General features: G+C 30.6%; 1 protein-coding gene and 1 long non-coding RNA gene across 3 annotated transcripts; one reads left to right on the plus strand and one right to left on the minus strand.

The window, feature by feature from the left end:
- The first annotated feature begins 2,494 nt into the window (after positions 1-2,494).
- Positions 2,495-4,217, plus strand: LOC136064091 (uncharacterized). Its single transcript, XR_010625740.1, has 3 exons — positions 2,495-2,569; positions 2,743-2,803; positions 3,970-4,217. It is a non-coding gene; the product is annotated as an uncharacterized LOC136064091 (long non-coding RNA).
- A 635-nt stretch (positions 4,218-4,852) lies between these two features.
- LOC112003492 (monooxygenase 2) lies at positions 4,853-11,774 on the minus strand. 2 transcript variants are annotated; one of them, XM_065765367.1, is made up of 5 exons: positions 11,510-11,774; positions 7,463-7,525; positions 7,185-7,365; positions 6,203-6,428; positions 4,853-5,561 (listed from the first exon to the last, which is right to left on the minus strand). In XM_065765367.1, the coding sequence occupies exons 1-5, from the start codon at positions 11,728-11,730 to the stop codon at positions 4,984-4,986; spliced, it is 1,269 nt and encodes a 422-aa protein (XP_065621439.1). In that variant the 5' UTR covers positions 11,731-11,774; the 3' UTR covers positions 4,853-4,983. The 2 variants fall into 2 exon arrangements, with proteins under 2 accessions (XP_065621439.1, XP_023891472.1); XM_024035704.2 differs by lacking the exon at positions 11,510-11,774 and adding an exon at positions 8,628-8,924.
- Positions 11,775-13,841: the final 2,067 nt, after the last annotated feature.

The raw sequence follows: 13,841 nt of genomic DNA on the forward strand, positions 1-13,841 counted from the left end.
ACCATAATTTACTAGAATTAACCTTTCATTACACTCTTTGAATCTAACAGTTAGATTTCAAATATAAGGATTGTGCGTGATGGATGCGTGTTGTGTACCTTTATGACAATGTTCTCTTAATCTGACTATCCAATTGTTCTCAAATTTCACCAATATTTTTACAACAAATTCTAAGTGGTAGGTTGTTACTGATTATTATTGTTGGGGCAAAAAAGTAATGTTAATGTTAGGTTCAAATTTGAACCAATAACAACTAACCACTTATGATTTGTTGTGAAAATGTCGTGAATGTAACACTTCTCATAAAAAAATGTATGTGTGTGTGTGTGTGTGTGCGCGTTTTATTTTTTTTTATTTTTTATTTTTTTTGTCTTTGAAAACTTGAAATACATACTAAGTTTAGAATAAATTAATTTAGTTTCTTTATGTAGCACTTCTCATAATAAAAATGTGTTTTTATTGTCTTTGAAAACTTGAAATACATACTAGATTGAGAATAAATTAATTTTGTTTCCATATAAATCAAACATGTCGTGCAATAGTGTAGTGGTGAGTTCCTAGGTGCATTAACTTTGCTCGTGTGTTCAAATCCCCCTTGTTGCTCATTGATAAGAATTTTTTGTCAGCTTCTCTCTCTTGTTTTTAGATGTATTTTGGTGTACCGTATTTGAAGTTTTTTTTTAAAAAAAGAGTCACAAATTATTAAAAAAAATTATTACTAGTTTTAATTTGAATCCACCACAAAAAATTAATTTTTTACTTACCAATATTTGCTACCAATAATCTATTACTTAAAATTTATTGTGAAAATATCGTGGTAGCATTTCTCAATTATGATTTCTTATTCTTTATATTATTTTTCCTTTTTTTCATCCATACGTTTTTCTTTTTCTTATTTTTTCTCCTCCAACATGTATACCGGTGTACTGTTTCAAAATTACTACTATTTTGAAACAAAAAAAAAAATTATATAATTATAATATTAATGAATCTAATAGTATATATATTATTTGAATGTTTATAAATTAATTTTTGGTAAAAATCCATATAATATGTTATGCATCTTTATAAATGATAATAGTAACTAGTTAGTTTATATCTAACCCAATGAGCTTATAAGTTATATATAATTAAAAAAAGAAGTGAAAGAAAAGACCATGAGACAAGACAAGACAACATTAAAAAAGAAATGGTAAATGATACATTGATGGACACGTTGGGAGTAAAAAATGATTAAAAAATTAGAAATTTGTGGATGGAAATCCAAAAACTCTTTCTCTAGTTGTTTCTCCTCCACAAGTTTTAGGACTCTTCCACTTCTCTCTTTATAATTTATCCATTTAGACATTCAATATTATTTTGGAATTATGCTAAGACCACATAAATGGGCATAATTTTGTACCACAACTTACTATATGACGAATTGTGATTGATAAAAGTGTGTCAGTGGGCCATGTGAAAACACACTTTTACTGATCACACTTTTACTTATTCTTCATCAAGTTTAATTCATTATCCATGGCCGTTTCGGTTTAGTCAAAGAAACAAAATATTTTAATACTGGTCAATACCGGTGTACCATTTCAGAATTACAGCTATTTAAAAAAAATTATATATTCATGAATTTGAAAGTATATATATACTTTCATATTTATAGATTTAATTATTTGATAGAAGCCGTATATTTTATTATGGATCTTTACAAATACATGTTACAACACTTACAAGTTTATAAGTTAAAAAAATTAAAAAAAAATAAAGTCAAGGATCTGTAACTTTTATTAAAAAGTTAAACAAAACCACAAAATATCAATTAAAATAAGTAAATGAGATAGTTAGTAGGGACGTGGGGATTTGGGCAAAATTTGCCAAACAGTGCAAATTTCAAAATTTTTAAGGCGTGTGGCATGCGTCCATTTTCAAAAAGAGTCTAACTAACTAAATAAGTTTAAATGCGTGCCACGGGCCTAATTTTTTCTCAATAATATACTGTTTTGCATTTTTTTCCTGGGAATTTGCCTTAGTTAGCAAAATGGTATTAAATATTAAAAAAAAAAAAAAAAACTAATTAGTCAAAGATGGTGATAAAACCCAAAAGATGACAGCCTACTTTTACTACTTTTTCACTTCTCCCAACCTAGCTTTTTAAGTTTTCCACTCAGACACGTTAACAACTTCTTAGTTTTTACCTAGAGCAATGTTAAAGACACAAAAAATTTTATAATTTTTGTCACAACTTATCATATAGTGAGTTATGAGTGGTAGAGGTGTGAACCCACCATTTAACCTTCACCATTCACAACTTGTCATGTGACAAGCTGTGACAATAATTATGAAATTTTTTGTGTCCCTAACATTTTTCTTTTACTTATTCAGCTCTTCTTCTAGTTTTTAATTATTAGGCGCGAATTGAAATTTTTTAAAGTACCCAAATTATAAAAAATAAAAAATAAAAAATAAAAAGTAAATAGACCCCCCCTTTTTTGGAACCTATAAACAAACCCAAATACCTAATTTTTTTTTCCACGTTCTTTCTCTCCTCTCCTCACGCCTCAACCTCCACAAATCAGTAAGCTCTCTCTCTCTCATTGTCATTCTTTGCTTCTTCTCCATTCCCTAATTCTATTTTCTCTCTTTCTTGTGTAGTTCTAGGGTTCCTAATTTCATAATGAAAATTGTGATTGATTTTTTTTTTTTTTTCAATTCTGAATGTTCATCTATAACGAAAGCTTTTCTTTTCAGTTCTAAAAGTTTAATTGGATCTATACTTTCGTTGTTCCCTCTTTGCTGTTCTCTCTCAAAGGTAATTTTAGAGATTTTGATTTTTTTTTTTATAATTTTTAATTTTCAATGATCTATACTTTCATGTTAAGAAAGCATGAACTAACCCTGTGATTAGAAGCTTTTTTTTTTTTTTTTTTTTGTTCCTAATCTTAATTTTGATATTGTGAATAAGAAAGCATGAACTAACCCTGTGATTAGAAGCTTTTTTTTTTTTTTTTTTTTGTTCCTAATCTTAATTTTGATATTGTGAGTTTTTGGGTTTGAAGCCATGAGCACAGTAGGCTATTCGTTCATTCTGTTATTTGGATTTGAAAGAACATGGGCACCATAGTTTTAGTTTTGATATTGTGGGTCCTTATAATCTAATATAATATTATTATTATTACGGAACATGGTAAGGAAGATGACTTCTATTGCTTATTTTATTAGATATGAATTTAGCAAAATAATGGGAAGTGTTGTGTTCTTACGGAATCTTTGCTTCTTTAAAATAAAAGTGAGTGAAATTTTTTGCATGTTATTTAGTAGCTAGCTACAAGGCACTGCAATAGTAGAACTAACGGACTGTAAGTAACAAATCATATGAAGAATCTCCAATAATGGTAGATTTTGACTTTTAAACATTCAACTTAGGGGTAGAGAAGTTCTAATAGTGAAAATGGCTTTGTGAATCAACTTGTATACATAATTGATATATTGTGAATCTATTCTATTTCTGTATAAGCTAATTAAAGCTATCCAAGTTGCAAAACTTCCACCACAAAAAAAGTTCAAGGTGCTTCGTCTGGATAACTATGTTTCTTGCATATGGTGGGAATATGTTTCGTCACCATAGTCCACTTTTGTTGTAGTTAGTATAATCTTTTATGTAGTTATCTTTATCATTGTATAGACTTTGAATAAATTACTTTATCAAAATGTTACTGACCATACTATCATATTTTGCCTAATATCTTTTGATATGTTCTTTGTTATGATTGTTAATTTGGACTTATTTCTTTTGGAGAATGAGTCTTGATGCAGATTAAGTTTTGTTAAATACATAAAGCTTTCATATCTTTTCGTCTATGCTATTTTTGAAAAATATAAATGTTAAAATTTTACTTGAATGTTAAAACTATTTAGTAAGTATTTTTGTCATCTATTTTAGTTGACATTTACATTGGTTTATGCTCATTATTTCAGGTTAAAATGTCGCATGCCTTGGGTTACAATCTTACATATGATGTCGAGGGGAGATAAATTTCATTGCAACAAGTTTTAGCTTGGCAAAATATCTTCATGAGGAATATGTTATTATTTGATTAGTATTTGAGAGAATAGATTGGAACTTAAATTATGTATATGATATTGAACTTGGGTATGTTTTCCCTTATTAGTAGTTATTGATTAAGCAGTTATTATGCTTATATGAATATTTGTGATTGAAAATTTGTGATGTGTTGTGATTTATTATTTTGCATCAGGTACCCATGTAAAATTCAAAGTGTAAATTTTATAGAAAAATTCAAAAAAATGTAAAATGTTATTAATGACGACATTGTCGTCGCTAATATTTTATCATATCATCAGTGACGACAAACAATATCATCGCTAATATGCAAATCTTAGTGATGACATGTTTGTGGTCACTAATATATTATTATCTATGACGATAACAAGCATCGTCGCTAGTAATGACATATTAGCAACAACAAAAATGTTGTTGTTAATAATAATCTAATAGCGATGACAAAAAAATTCATCACTACTAATGAGCTAGTAGCAACGACATTTCGTCTTGGGTTCTTGAGTTATTTATGACGACAATTGTCACTATTATTGACGATTTTGTCATCGTTAATAATATTGTATTTGCGATCACATTAATATCGTCACTAAAAAACTTTTTCGTTACCATTTTTGTTTAACGAAAGTTAGAGACAACATTTTTCGTCGCCAATATAATTAGCGACGACATTTAAAGCATTAATGACGACTATATGCCATCGCTAAAGACCAAATTTCTTGTAGCGACTGATTTCGCATCACATCAGATTTATTAGGTTGAAACAACTACCAACAAGACTTATAATTAACTTCGAATGAATATTATAGATAAATAAAAGACAAATGAACTTATAAATAAATGACATGTCGCCCGTTAGCTGCCACATAAATTGCCCCTACTCTCCCACATCACTTGATCCAAGATTTTAGCTAGTAAATTTTTCTTGGGTCATTGTCCAATTCATTATTTGATGATGAAACACAAGGCAACTTCCCACAATCATACTGCATATCATTAGATATCAAACTAGAAAAATGCCTATAGAATATTGAATCCCTTAAGAACTTCATAAACCATCCAGACCCATCTTGTTGCACCCAGCCCACTAGATACGAGCCCACGATCAACTTAGCAACACGCCACTTCCTTTCCTTAACATATCTTTCTAAGGCTTCAGCAACTTGATCTCCTGCCACAAGCTTTTTGTTCTTGATGATTAAGTTCCCAATGTGTCTACCTAAAACAACAGCATCTTCCAATGCTGAGCAACCACCTTGTGCTAGGTCAGGTGTCATAGGATGCATAGCATCACCAGCCACTGTGATATTCCCTTTGCTCAGGTTTCCAAGTATTACGTCCCATGGAAATCTAAACAACAGGGGAGCCCAAGTCACTGTTGAAAGATCTGAATGCTGGACAACTCTCAAGTATGATGTAGGGAAGTTCTTGGCAAAGTTACTAATAACTTCTTTTTTTATCATCTCAGGGTCGTGTGGGATGTCCTCACCTGGAATGATAAAGATTGTTAGAATTTATAATAGTCAAAATAATTGAATTCAGTTTAAATTTTTGGACAGCCAATGATTTATCAAAAATACTCACTCCTTTTAATTTGTAAGAGCATTAGTATTGGTTAGGTGACTAATAATGCAATTTACAAATTCATTGCCAATTTTGACTTGTCCATCATTCCTTTGGTTTTAGAGTATCAAATAGCTGTAAACATGGACACAAAAATGAAAATATTTGATTGATGGGCATTAATATAATAGGTAAAGATCACTTAATCAAAAAGCTTAAACCTATTAAGTTATGACCCAATTATATTATATTAATTCCTCAAACTTTTATTTTTTTTTTCTTTCATGTGAGACTTCCACTCACGCTTGTATACTCTTGTTTTGGTAAATATGACTCTAAACTTCCAATAGGATTATTTTGTTTAGGGGTGGGGTAGCCTACTTGTATTAATGATCATAGTAGAAAGTTTACGTGAGGTTGGGAAAACTAGCATGGTCACTTAAAATTCAAGTCAAGGTAGCTAGTCTGAATTTGTACTCAATAATATGGACTCAATTTTGAAAACCTTTGACAAGATTAGTATCAATATAAGAGAAAAGGTATTAAGGTGGAATGAAAAGGCTTAACCTTTTGAGGATTTGCCTACAAGAAACCAGTAGACCTCTTTATCATTGATGGCAGCAAAGGCAGCCCTTTTGCCAATAGTTACAAATTGTTGGAAGTCAACATCTAGCCTATGGCCTTCAGGAAATATGGCCAACCCACGCACGGCCCATCGGCCTGAATTGACAGGCGTGGTCAGTCCTAACCAACGGGCCACCACAGAGTGAACTCCATCACACCCTATCAGAGCCTGTAACATTCAAAATAGAGAAACAAATTTTACAATTAAGCATGTAAAGTGTAAGCTCTACTAATTAAGAGGTATAATATGGGCCCATGGTTGAGGCTAAGAGGTGCGTCTCAATATTATTATACTCAATGACATTGTAGTCTCTTTATTATAAGACATAAGGTTTAAGATTTTATTTTTGGTAAATAAAACATGATTAGGAGAGGGGCAACTATTGTGGCTTCTTTACCTAACTATTACCTTAATAGCCCCTAATCAGTAATTGCTCTCAAGCTTAGACTTCATTTATAATAAAATATAAGGAGCACCAACATATCGTTGGTGAAAGAGCAGTTGCTCGAATCTAAGACACTTTGCACATAATAAAGTCTTGTTGGCCTAAGGCCCCTTCTACTAGGCCACCAAACACGTTGGTAAGGTTAAGGTTTGACTCATGGTAAATTTAGGATTTAATTATAAAGATTTATATGGTAATAGATTATAAAGAAAAGTTTTTACTTATAGGGATTTATGCGGTAATATAAGGAATTTTTCATTTGTATAAAATAACCTTTTTGAGGGATTGTGCTTACATCAATGAGTCTAGGCACACAATTTTTCACAATTTTTTTTTTTTTTGGATTGCTACTTTTTTTTTGCAAAATAAAAATTGTATTAGTGGTGGACTCAAGTAAAAGTGATGTTGTTCTAATCACTTCTAGCCAAGTTATTAAGGAAAAAAGTTATCCTTAGCAATGTGCTTAGTATATAATTCACCTTCGCTTTGATGCTAACTCCATTTTCCATGTGAATGATAGCATAGGATGAGCCTTCTTCTGCCTGCAGGTTTACAATGGACTTGAGCTTGGAAGAGAAACGGATGGTGCCCACTGGCAATTCTTCTGCCAGAGCTTCCAATAAAGCTTTACGATGTATTGGTCTAGATTCATGTCCATGCCTGTGCCACCACAAGAGAGAAATAATGGGTCAAGCTTAGTGAACTAGGGGATGGATCTGAAGGTGAAAACATGAAAGATACGGTTTAAGAAACATACTTATCAGGTTGAGGGAAAGCAATTTGTTGAGTTGCCCCAGTATCAATATTTGTTACGTTTGCCCTATTATAAAAAAAAAAAAAAAACAATACAGATCAAAATCTTAACTATTATATGATATGAACATGATCACATATTTTCTGGCCATAATATATTTCAACTTATTCATATTAATTTTATTAGAGTGTGGAATGGAGATGAGATTTATGCACTCTTTGTATTAATTTTTTTTTTATATATTTATTTTGTGAAAGTACAGTTATACTTTTATAATAAAAAAGCTTTAAATATATTTTTGGAAACCAAACTTGAACATAATATAAACCAAACTCGAAAATAATAAAATCCAAACTTACTGTAGCTTTGTATTTTATTTTTTTAATAATTTTTTCTCTTGCTTCTCATGTCATGCTCAAATTAGACTTTCTCTCTCTCTCTCTTCTCCTCTGACTGCTTTACCTCCTCCATTCAACAAATCATCAAATTCATCAAGTTCAAAACCATATCATCAAACCCATATATAAATTTATGTGAATCATCAAAGAAGAAGAAGAAGAAGAAGAAGCGGTCAAGAAGAAGATGAAGAAAAGGAGCAGCGACTACAGGCTACGGCAGTAGCACAGGAAGAAGCAGCGGTTATAGCTGTAGCACAAGAAGAAGCATCGACAGCTCACAGCAGATGACGGAAACGGAGGTCCTGCCATGGAGGTTCGCTTTTGTGGTGGCCATATAAGCTTCAACCTTGACCATAGAGGCCCAACCATGGAAGTTTTGTGGTGGTCAGGAGAGAAGAGAGTTGAGAAATGAGAGAGAATGTAAAGAGAGAAGAGAGATAAGAGAGATAAGAGAACAAATAAAGTTAAAAATAATAATAATAAATAATTATTTAAATAAAAATGGTATATATTAGTTAATAGATAATAAGTGTTTTGTAAAAATAATAGTCTAAAATAATAAAAATTGATTTTTATGTTAAAATAAAATGAAATATTTAAACAGTGAATGCTTCCATAAGTGAGAGTGTGCAAATAAAAGTGAGCAAAGTGTCTTCAAAGGAAGTCTAAAAATTTCATGAAGAAATTTAAAATGGCATAGAAACACATAATTGTTATCTGAAATGGAAAAAGGAAATTCATGATATAAAAATGGTGCGAAAGTACAATACTTTCTCAAAGGGGGATAAGGAGTGGTGGTGAGCTTGTGAGCTACGCCGAGGGCTTCGAGGGCAAGCCAAGCATTTTGGTGAAGACCTATGGCTGCACCTATGGCTCTTAGCCCTTCTGATTTCTCCAACACTAATGCTTTAACCCCTACTCTCTTCAAGGCTATTGCTGTTGCCAAACCCGCTATACCTGCCCCTACTATCACCACATCATGCTCCTCCATCTTTCTCCCTCTCTCTCTCTCGCTGAATCTCTCTCTCTCACTCAAATAATCTCAAGCATGAAGGAAAAATGGTGGGTCAAAGTGTTCTATATATATACCAATTCTTTTAGAAATTTCAAAGACAAGTTCACAACATTATTTGTATTGGACCCGCACCCTTTTACAAAAAATGTATTTGCGTGCAGAAGGTTCTGGTCAAAAATGACTAGTAAAAAAAAGACTGGTCAAAAATGTTGGCCGGTTGTGCAAAAGATAATGTATTCAATTCTTGTACGAAGGAATATATATAGATACTTATGTTGCACTGTCAACGCCATCACATTAAAGAAAAACTTTGACTAAGATATTCAAAACAAAGGAGAGGCTGCACATGCGAGCAACCTTCCCTTTTTGTTTTTCTTGTTATTTCACTATATTCGTGCACGGCAAGCGGAACAGAATGGCAAATTGTTCACTAAAACTGCACGTCAACCATTTGATATTTTTTCTGCTAAAAAAAAAAAGAAAAAAAATAAATCATATGACGTTTTTTTTTCTTTGATAGGACCATATGACGTTTTTGAGTGCCCATACAGGGGAAACTGGAAAGGGTACAATCAATCGTCTAAAAGAAAGTCAATTCCTTTGAATTTATTCAAATGAATAAGGGTGAGTTTGGTTCAGCTTTTTAAAAAAGTGCATAATAAAAAAGTGGAGTTTTCAAAAAGTGTATAATGAAAATGTGATTTTTCAAAAAGCTGAGTGTTTGGTAAAAACTGTTAAAAAGTGCTTTTTGAAAAAGCTGAGTGTTTGGCTGGCATTTATAAAAGTGGCAGTTTGAAGATAAATTACCAAAAAGGACAATGCACATATAAGAGAGTTTATTTCATACTTAAATCAATATTGTGAAATTATTTTTTTCTCACAAATACCCCTACCTCGACACGACACGACACGAACCCGACACGCTAACCCGAATTGACACCCCTAGATAGGAGTGGGATACGTGTGTGGTGGAGAAAAAACCAAGAAAAAAGAAAAAGAAAAATATGGATGAAATTAAGAAAGGAAAAATAATACTCTCTTCATCCCAATTTATTCATCCTGTTTAAAAAGTCAAACTTTTTAAAGGAATATCATTTATTATCTTGTCTGCCTTATAAAAATGTATAAGTTTACAAAACTACCCTTAAATAACTTTATCAGCTTTTAAAAAAAAAAAAGAATTATTCGTAATGAGGCAACTAAAAAGGTGCTCCAATCAGATTGATTTTTTAAATATTTGTTAGTTTTCTTTTTAAATAGTTTTGAAAATAAAGCAGGGCTATAATAGAAACATTAGTATATTACTGACTTTTATTTTTAAAAATAAGACAATATTTTCGAACATCTCAAAATAGAATAGAAGACAAACAAATTGGAACGGAAGAAGTATAAAGAATAAGAAATGACAATTAAAAAATTCTACCATAATATTTTTACAATAAATTTTAAATAATAGATTGTTATTAGCTAATATTGGTGAATAAAAAAATAATTTTAGTGGTGGATTCAAATTAGAACTATTAACAACTTTCTACATAAGATTTTGATATGATTCTTGTGAAAGTATTACGAAAAATACCGTAGATATAACACTTTTTATTAAAAAAAATATAATTATTAGGAATGAATATAGAAAGAATAAATGATAATAAAAAAATAAAAAATAAATAAAAAAATAATATTTAAATGAGTAAAAAAATAAAAAATATTAAAAAGTGTATTTAAAAAAGTAAATAAATAAAAATTAAATGTTAATGGTTAATTTGTACAAAAATTTAGGATAGCTGCGTTCACTTATAAAGAAAAGCTAATCCCAACTTACTGTAGCTTTGTATTTTGTTTTTTTAATAATTTTGTCTCTTGCTTCTCACGTCACTCTCACATTAGACTCTCTCTCTCTTCTCCTCTGACTTTTTCTTCCTTACCTCCTCCATTCAACAAATCATCAAATTCATCAAGTTCAAAACCATATCATCAGACCCATATATAAAATTTTTGTGAATCATCAAAGAGGAAGAAGGAGAAGCGGTCAAGAAGAAGAAGGAGAAGAAGAAAAAGAGCAGCGGTTACAGGCTACAGCAGAACCACAAGAAGAAGTAGAAGCAGCGGCTACAGCTGTAACACAAGAAGAAGCATCGACAGCGCACAACAGATGAAGGAAATGGAGGTCCTGCAATGAAATTCGCCTTTGTGATGGCCATGTGAGCTTCGGCCATGACCATAGAGGCTCAGCCACGGAAGTTTTGTGGTGGTTAGGAGAGAAGAGAGTTGAGAAATGAGAGAGAACGTAAAGAGAGGAGAGATAAGAGAGACTGTGAGAAAAATAAAGTTAAAAATATAATAATAATGATTATTTAAATAAAAATGGTATATAATAGTTAATAGATAATCTATGAATGTTTTGTAAAATAATAATCTAAAATAATAAAAGTAGATTTTATGTTAAAATAAAATGAAATATTTAAACAGACGTGAATGCTTGCATAAGTGACAGTGTGTGCAAATAAAAGTGAGCAAATGTCTTCAAAGGAAGTCTAAAAATTTCATGAAGAAATTTAAAATGGCATAGAAACACATAATTGTTATTTGAAATGGAAAGGAAACTCATGAAATGAAAATGGTGCGAAAGTACAGTACTTTCTCAAAGGAGGATAAGTAGTGGCGGTGAGCTTGTGAGCTACGCCGAGGGCTTCAAGGGCAAGCCAAGCATTTTGGTGAAGACCTATGGCTGCACCTGTGGCTCTTAGCCCTTCTGATTTCTCCAACACCAATGCTTTAACCCCTACTCTCTTCAAGGCGATTGCTGTTGCCAATCCCGCTATACCTGCCCCTACTATCACCACATCATGCTCCTCCATCTCTGTCTCTCTCTCTCTCTCTCTCTCTCTCTCTATAAATAATCTCAAGCATGAATGAAAATGGGGGATCTAAGTGTTCTATATATATATATATACACACACACACACCAGTTCTTTTAGAAATTTCAAAGACTAGTTCACAACAATTATTTGTCTTGGACCCGCACCCTTTTACAAGAAATGTATTTGTGTGTAGAAGGTACTAGTAATAGATGCCGGTCAAAAATGACAAGTAGAATAAAAGACTAGTCCAAAATGTTGGCCGGTTGTGCAAAAGATAAAGATAATCTGATAATGTATTCAATTCTTACACGAAGGTGTATATATATATATATAAGGCAAAGTCTAGCCATTAATGCTACAACTTAATGCTATAACTTAACTTAATAAAACAAAAATTGTTATATATTTTAAAAATCTAACTATTGAATTATATATTTTTTATACTCTTAATATACATATCAGATTTAGTAGTAATCAGATATTATTTACTATATGATCTATAACTTATATTTTATGTATAATTTTAAACTATAAAAACTTGTAATTTAAATAATTTATTGATGATATATCTATTAATTTTTAATTTTTTTTTAAATTTTGCAAGTATGTAAGGTATAAGAAGAATATATAATCTAATGAAAGATTTGTCAAAATTCATTTCTAATAAAAAGATATTAAATAAGGTTATGGTTCAACTTTCAACACCATCACATTAAAGAAAAACTTTGAATAAGAAATTCAAAACAAAAGAGAGGCTGCACATGTGAGCAACCTCTACTTTTTATTTTTGTTTTTTTGTTTTGTTTTGTTATTTCACTATATTCGTGCATGGCAAGTCGAAACGGAATGACAAATTGTTCACTAAAACTGTTCGTCAACCATTTGATATTTTTTCTGCTCAAAAAAGGGAAAGAAAAAAAAAAACCATTTGACATTTTGACTACACATTAATCATTTATCTACTTACTTTTTCAAATATATTTACAACAGATTCTTTATCATTTCTCTATTTTATTTAAATATTATTTTTTCATTCATTCTTTATTTTTTCTTAAATCTTTCTTTATTTTTTTAAAATATTTTTTTATTCATTCTCAACAACTATATATTTTAAAATCTCCCAATGGGTAAAGATTTTAAAATCGTGGGCGGTTTTTTTTTTTTTTCAATAGATCTCGTGAAGCACTTGAGATAACAATATAGTGAGTTGTTAGTGTTTATTGTAATTTGAAATTATCAAATTTATGTTATTCTTGTGCAAGTTTTTTTTTAAAAAAAATCTATATATTTTGAAATTTATCAAATCTATCTTAGTCTTGAAATTTATCAAATTTATGCAATTTAGATTGAATTTATCTTGTTAAATTTTCTCTAAAAATATTTATTAATTTTACCTTTTTTGGGATTATTATTATTCTCTTTTTAGTGAATTTTATTTATCATTATTCATTCATTTATCATTAACCCTTTTTTTTTAATTTTTCTAAAAATTAAAAAAAAAATCTGATCATAATTTTTTTAAAAATTTATCATTAACCCATTTTTTCCACCACACATGGTCACACCCCTTTGATATCTACAACCCATTGTTTTGACCACCACACACACTCCCTTATAATTCCTTTTTTTTTTTTTTTTTTTTTTTATCTACAACCCATTGTTTTGACCACCACACACACTCCCTTATAATTCCTTTTTTTTTTTTTTTTGTAGAGTTTTAACTTATGGCGTCCGCTCCTGATGATAGCTCTTTATCATCAGACCAAAACACCAATTAATTTTTGGTGTAGGCGAGGATTGAACCTCAGATCTCTTATTCAACTATCAGAGACTTTACCAGTTGAGCTAACTAGAACCCACTTTATAATTCCAATTCAATTCTCCACCACATACTAAAAGTTTAGAATAGGAAATATCTTATCTCAAGCTCAAAGACTCATCAAACAAAGTCAAACTTTCATCATAAAAAAAAAATAAAAAAGAGTTAAACTCGAAGATTCAACCAGAGAGATAGAGAACCCATGGAAAACAAAGATAAAAGACCCATATACTTATTCAAATGAATAACAAGCGTTAGAGCATCTGAGAGTGAACAGTTACATTTACCA

This window comes from Quercus suber, unplaced genomic scaffold (genome assembly GCF_002906115.3).
Source record: "Quercus suber isolate HL8 unplaced genomic scaffold, Cork oak 2.0 scaffold_622, whole genome shotgun sequence".
Classification (NCBI taxonomy): Eukaryota; Viridiplantae; Streptophyta; class Magnoliopsida; order Fagales; family Fagaceae; genus Quercus; species Quercus suber.

Coding starts and splice junctions, on each gene's coding strand:
- LOC112003492 (XM_065765367.1), bottom strand. CDS start 11,730: ATGGAGGAGCATGATGTGGTGATAGTAGGGGCAGGTATAGCGGGATTG. Junction 6,429..7,184: donor GAGTTAGCATCAAAGCGAAG/GTGAATTATATA, acceptor TGAATGTTACAG/GCTCTGATAGGGTGTGATGG. Junction 5,562..6,202: donor TGTAGGCAAATCCTCAAAAG/GTTAAGCCTTTT, acceptor TTATCATTCCAG/GTGAGGACATCCCACACGAC.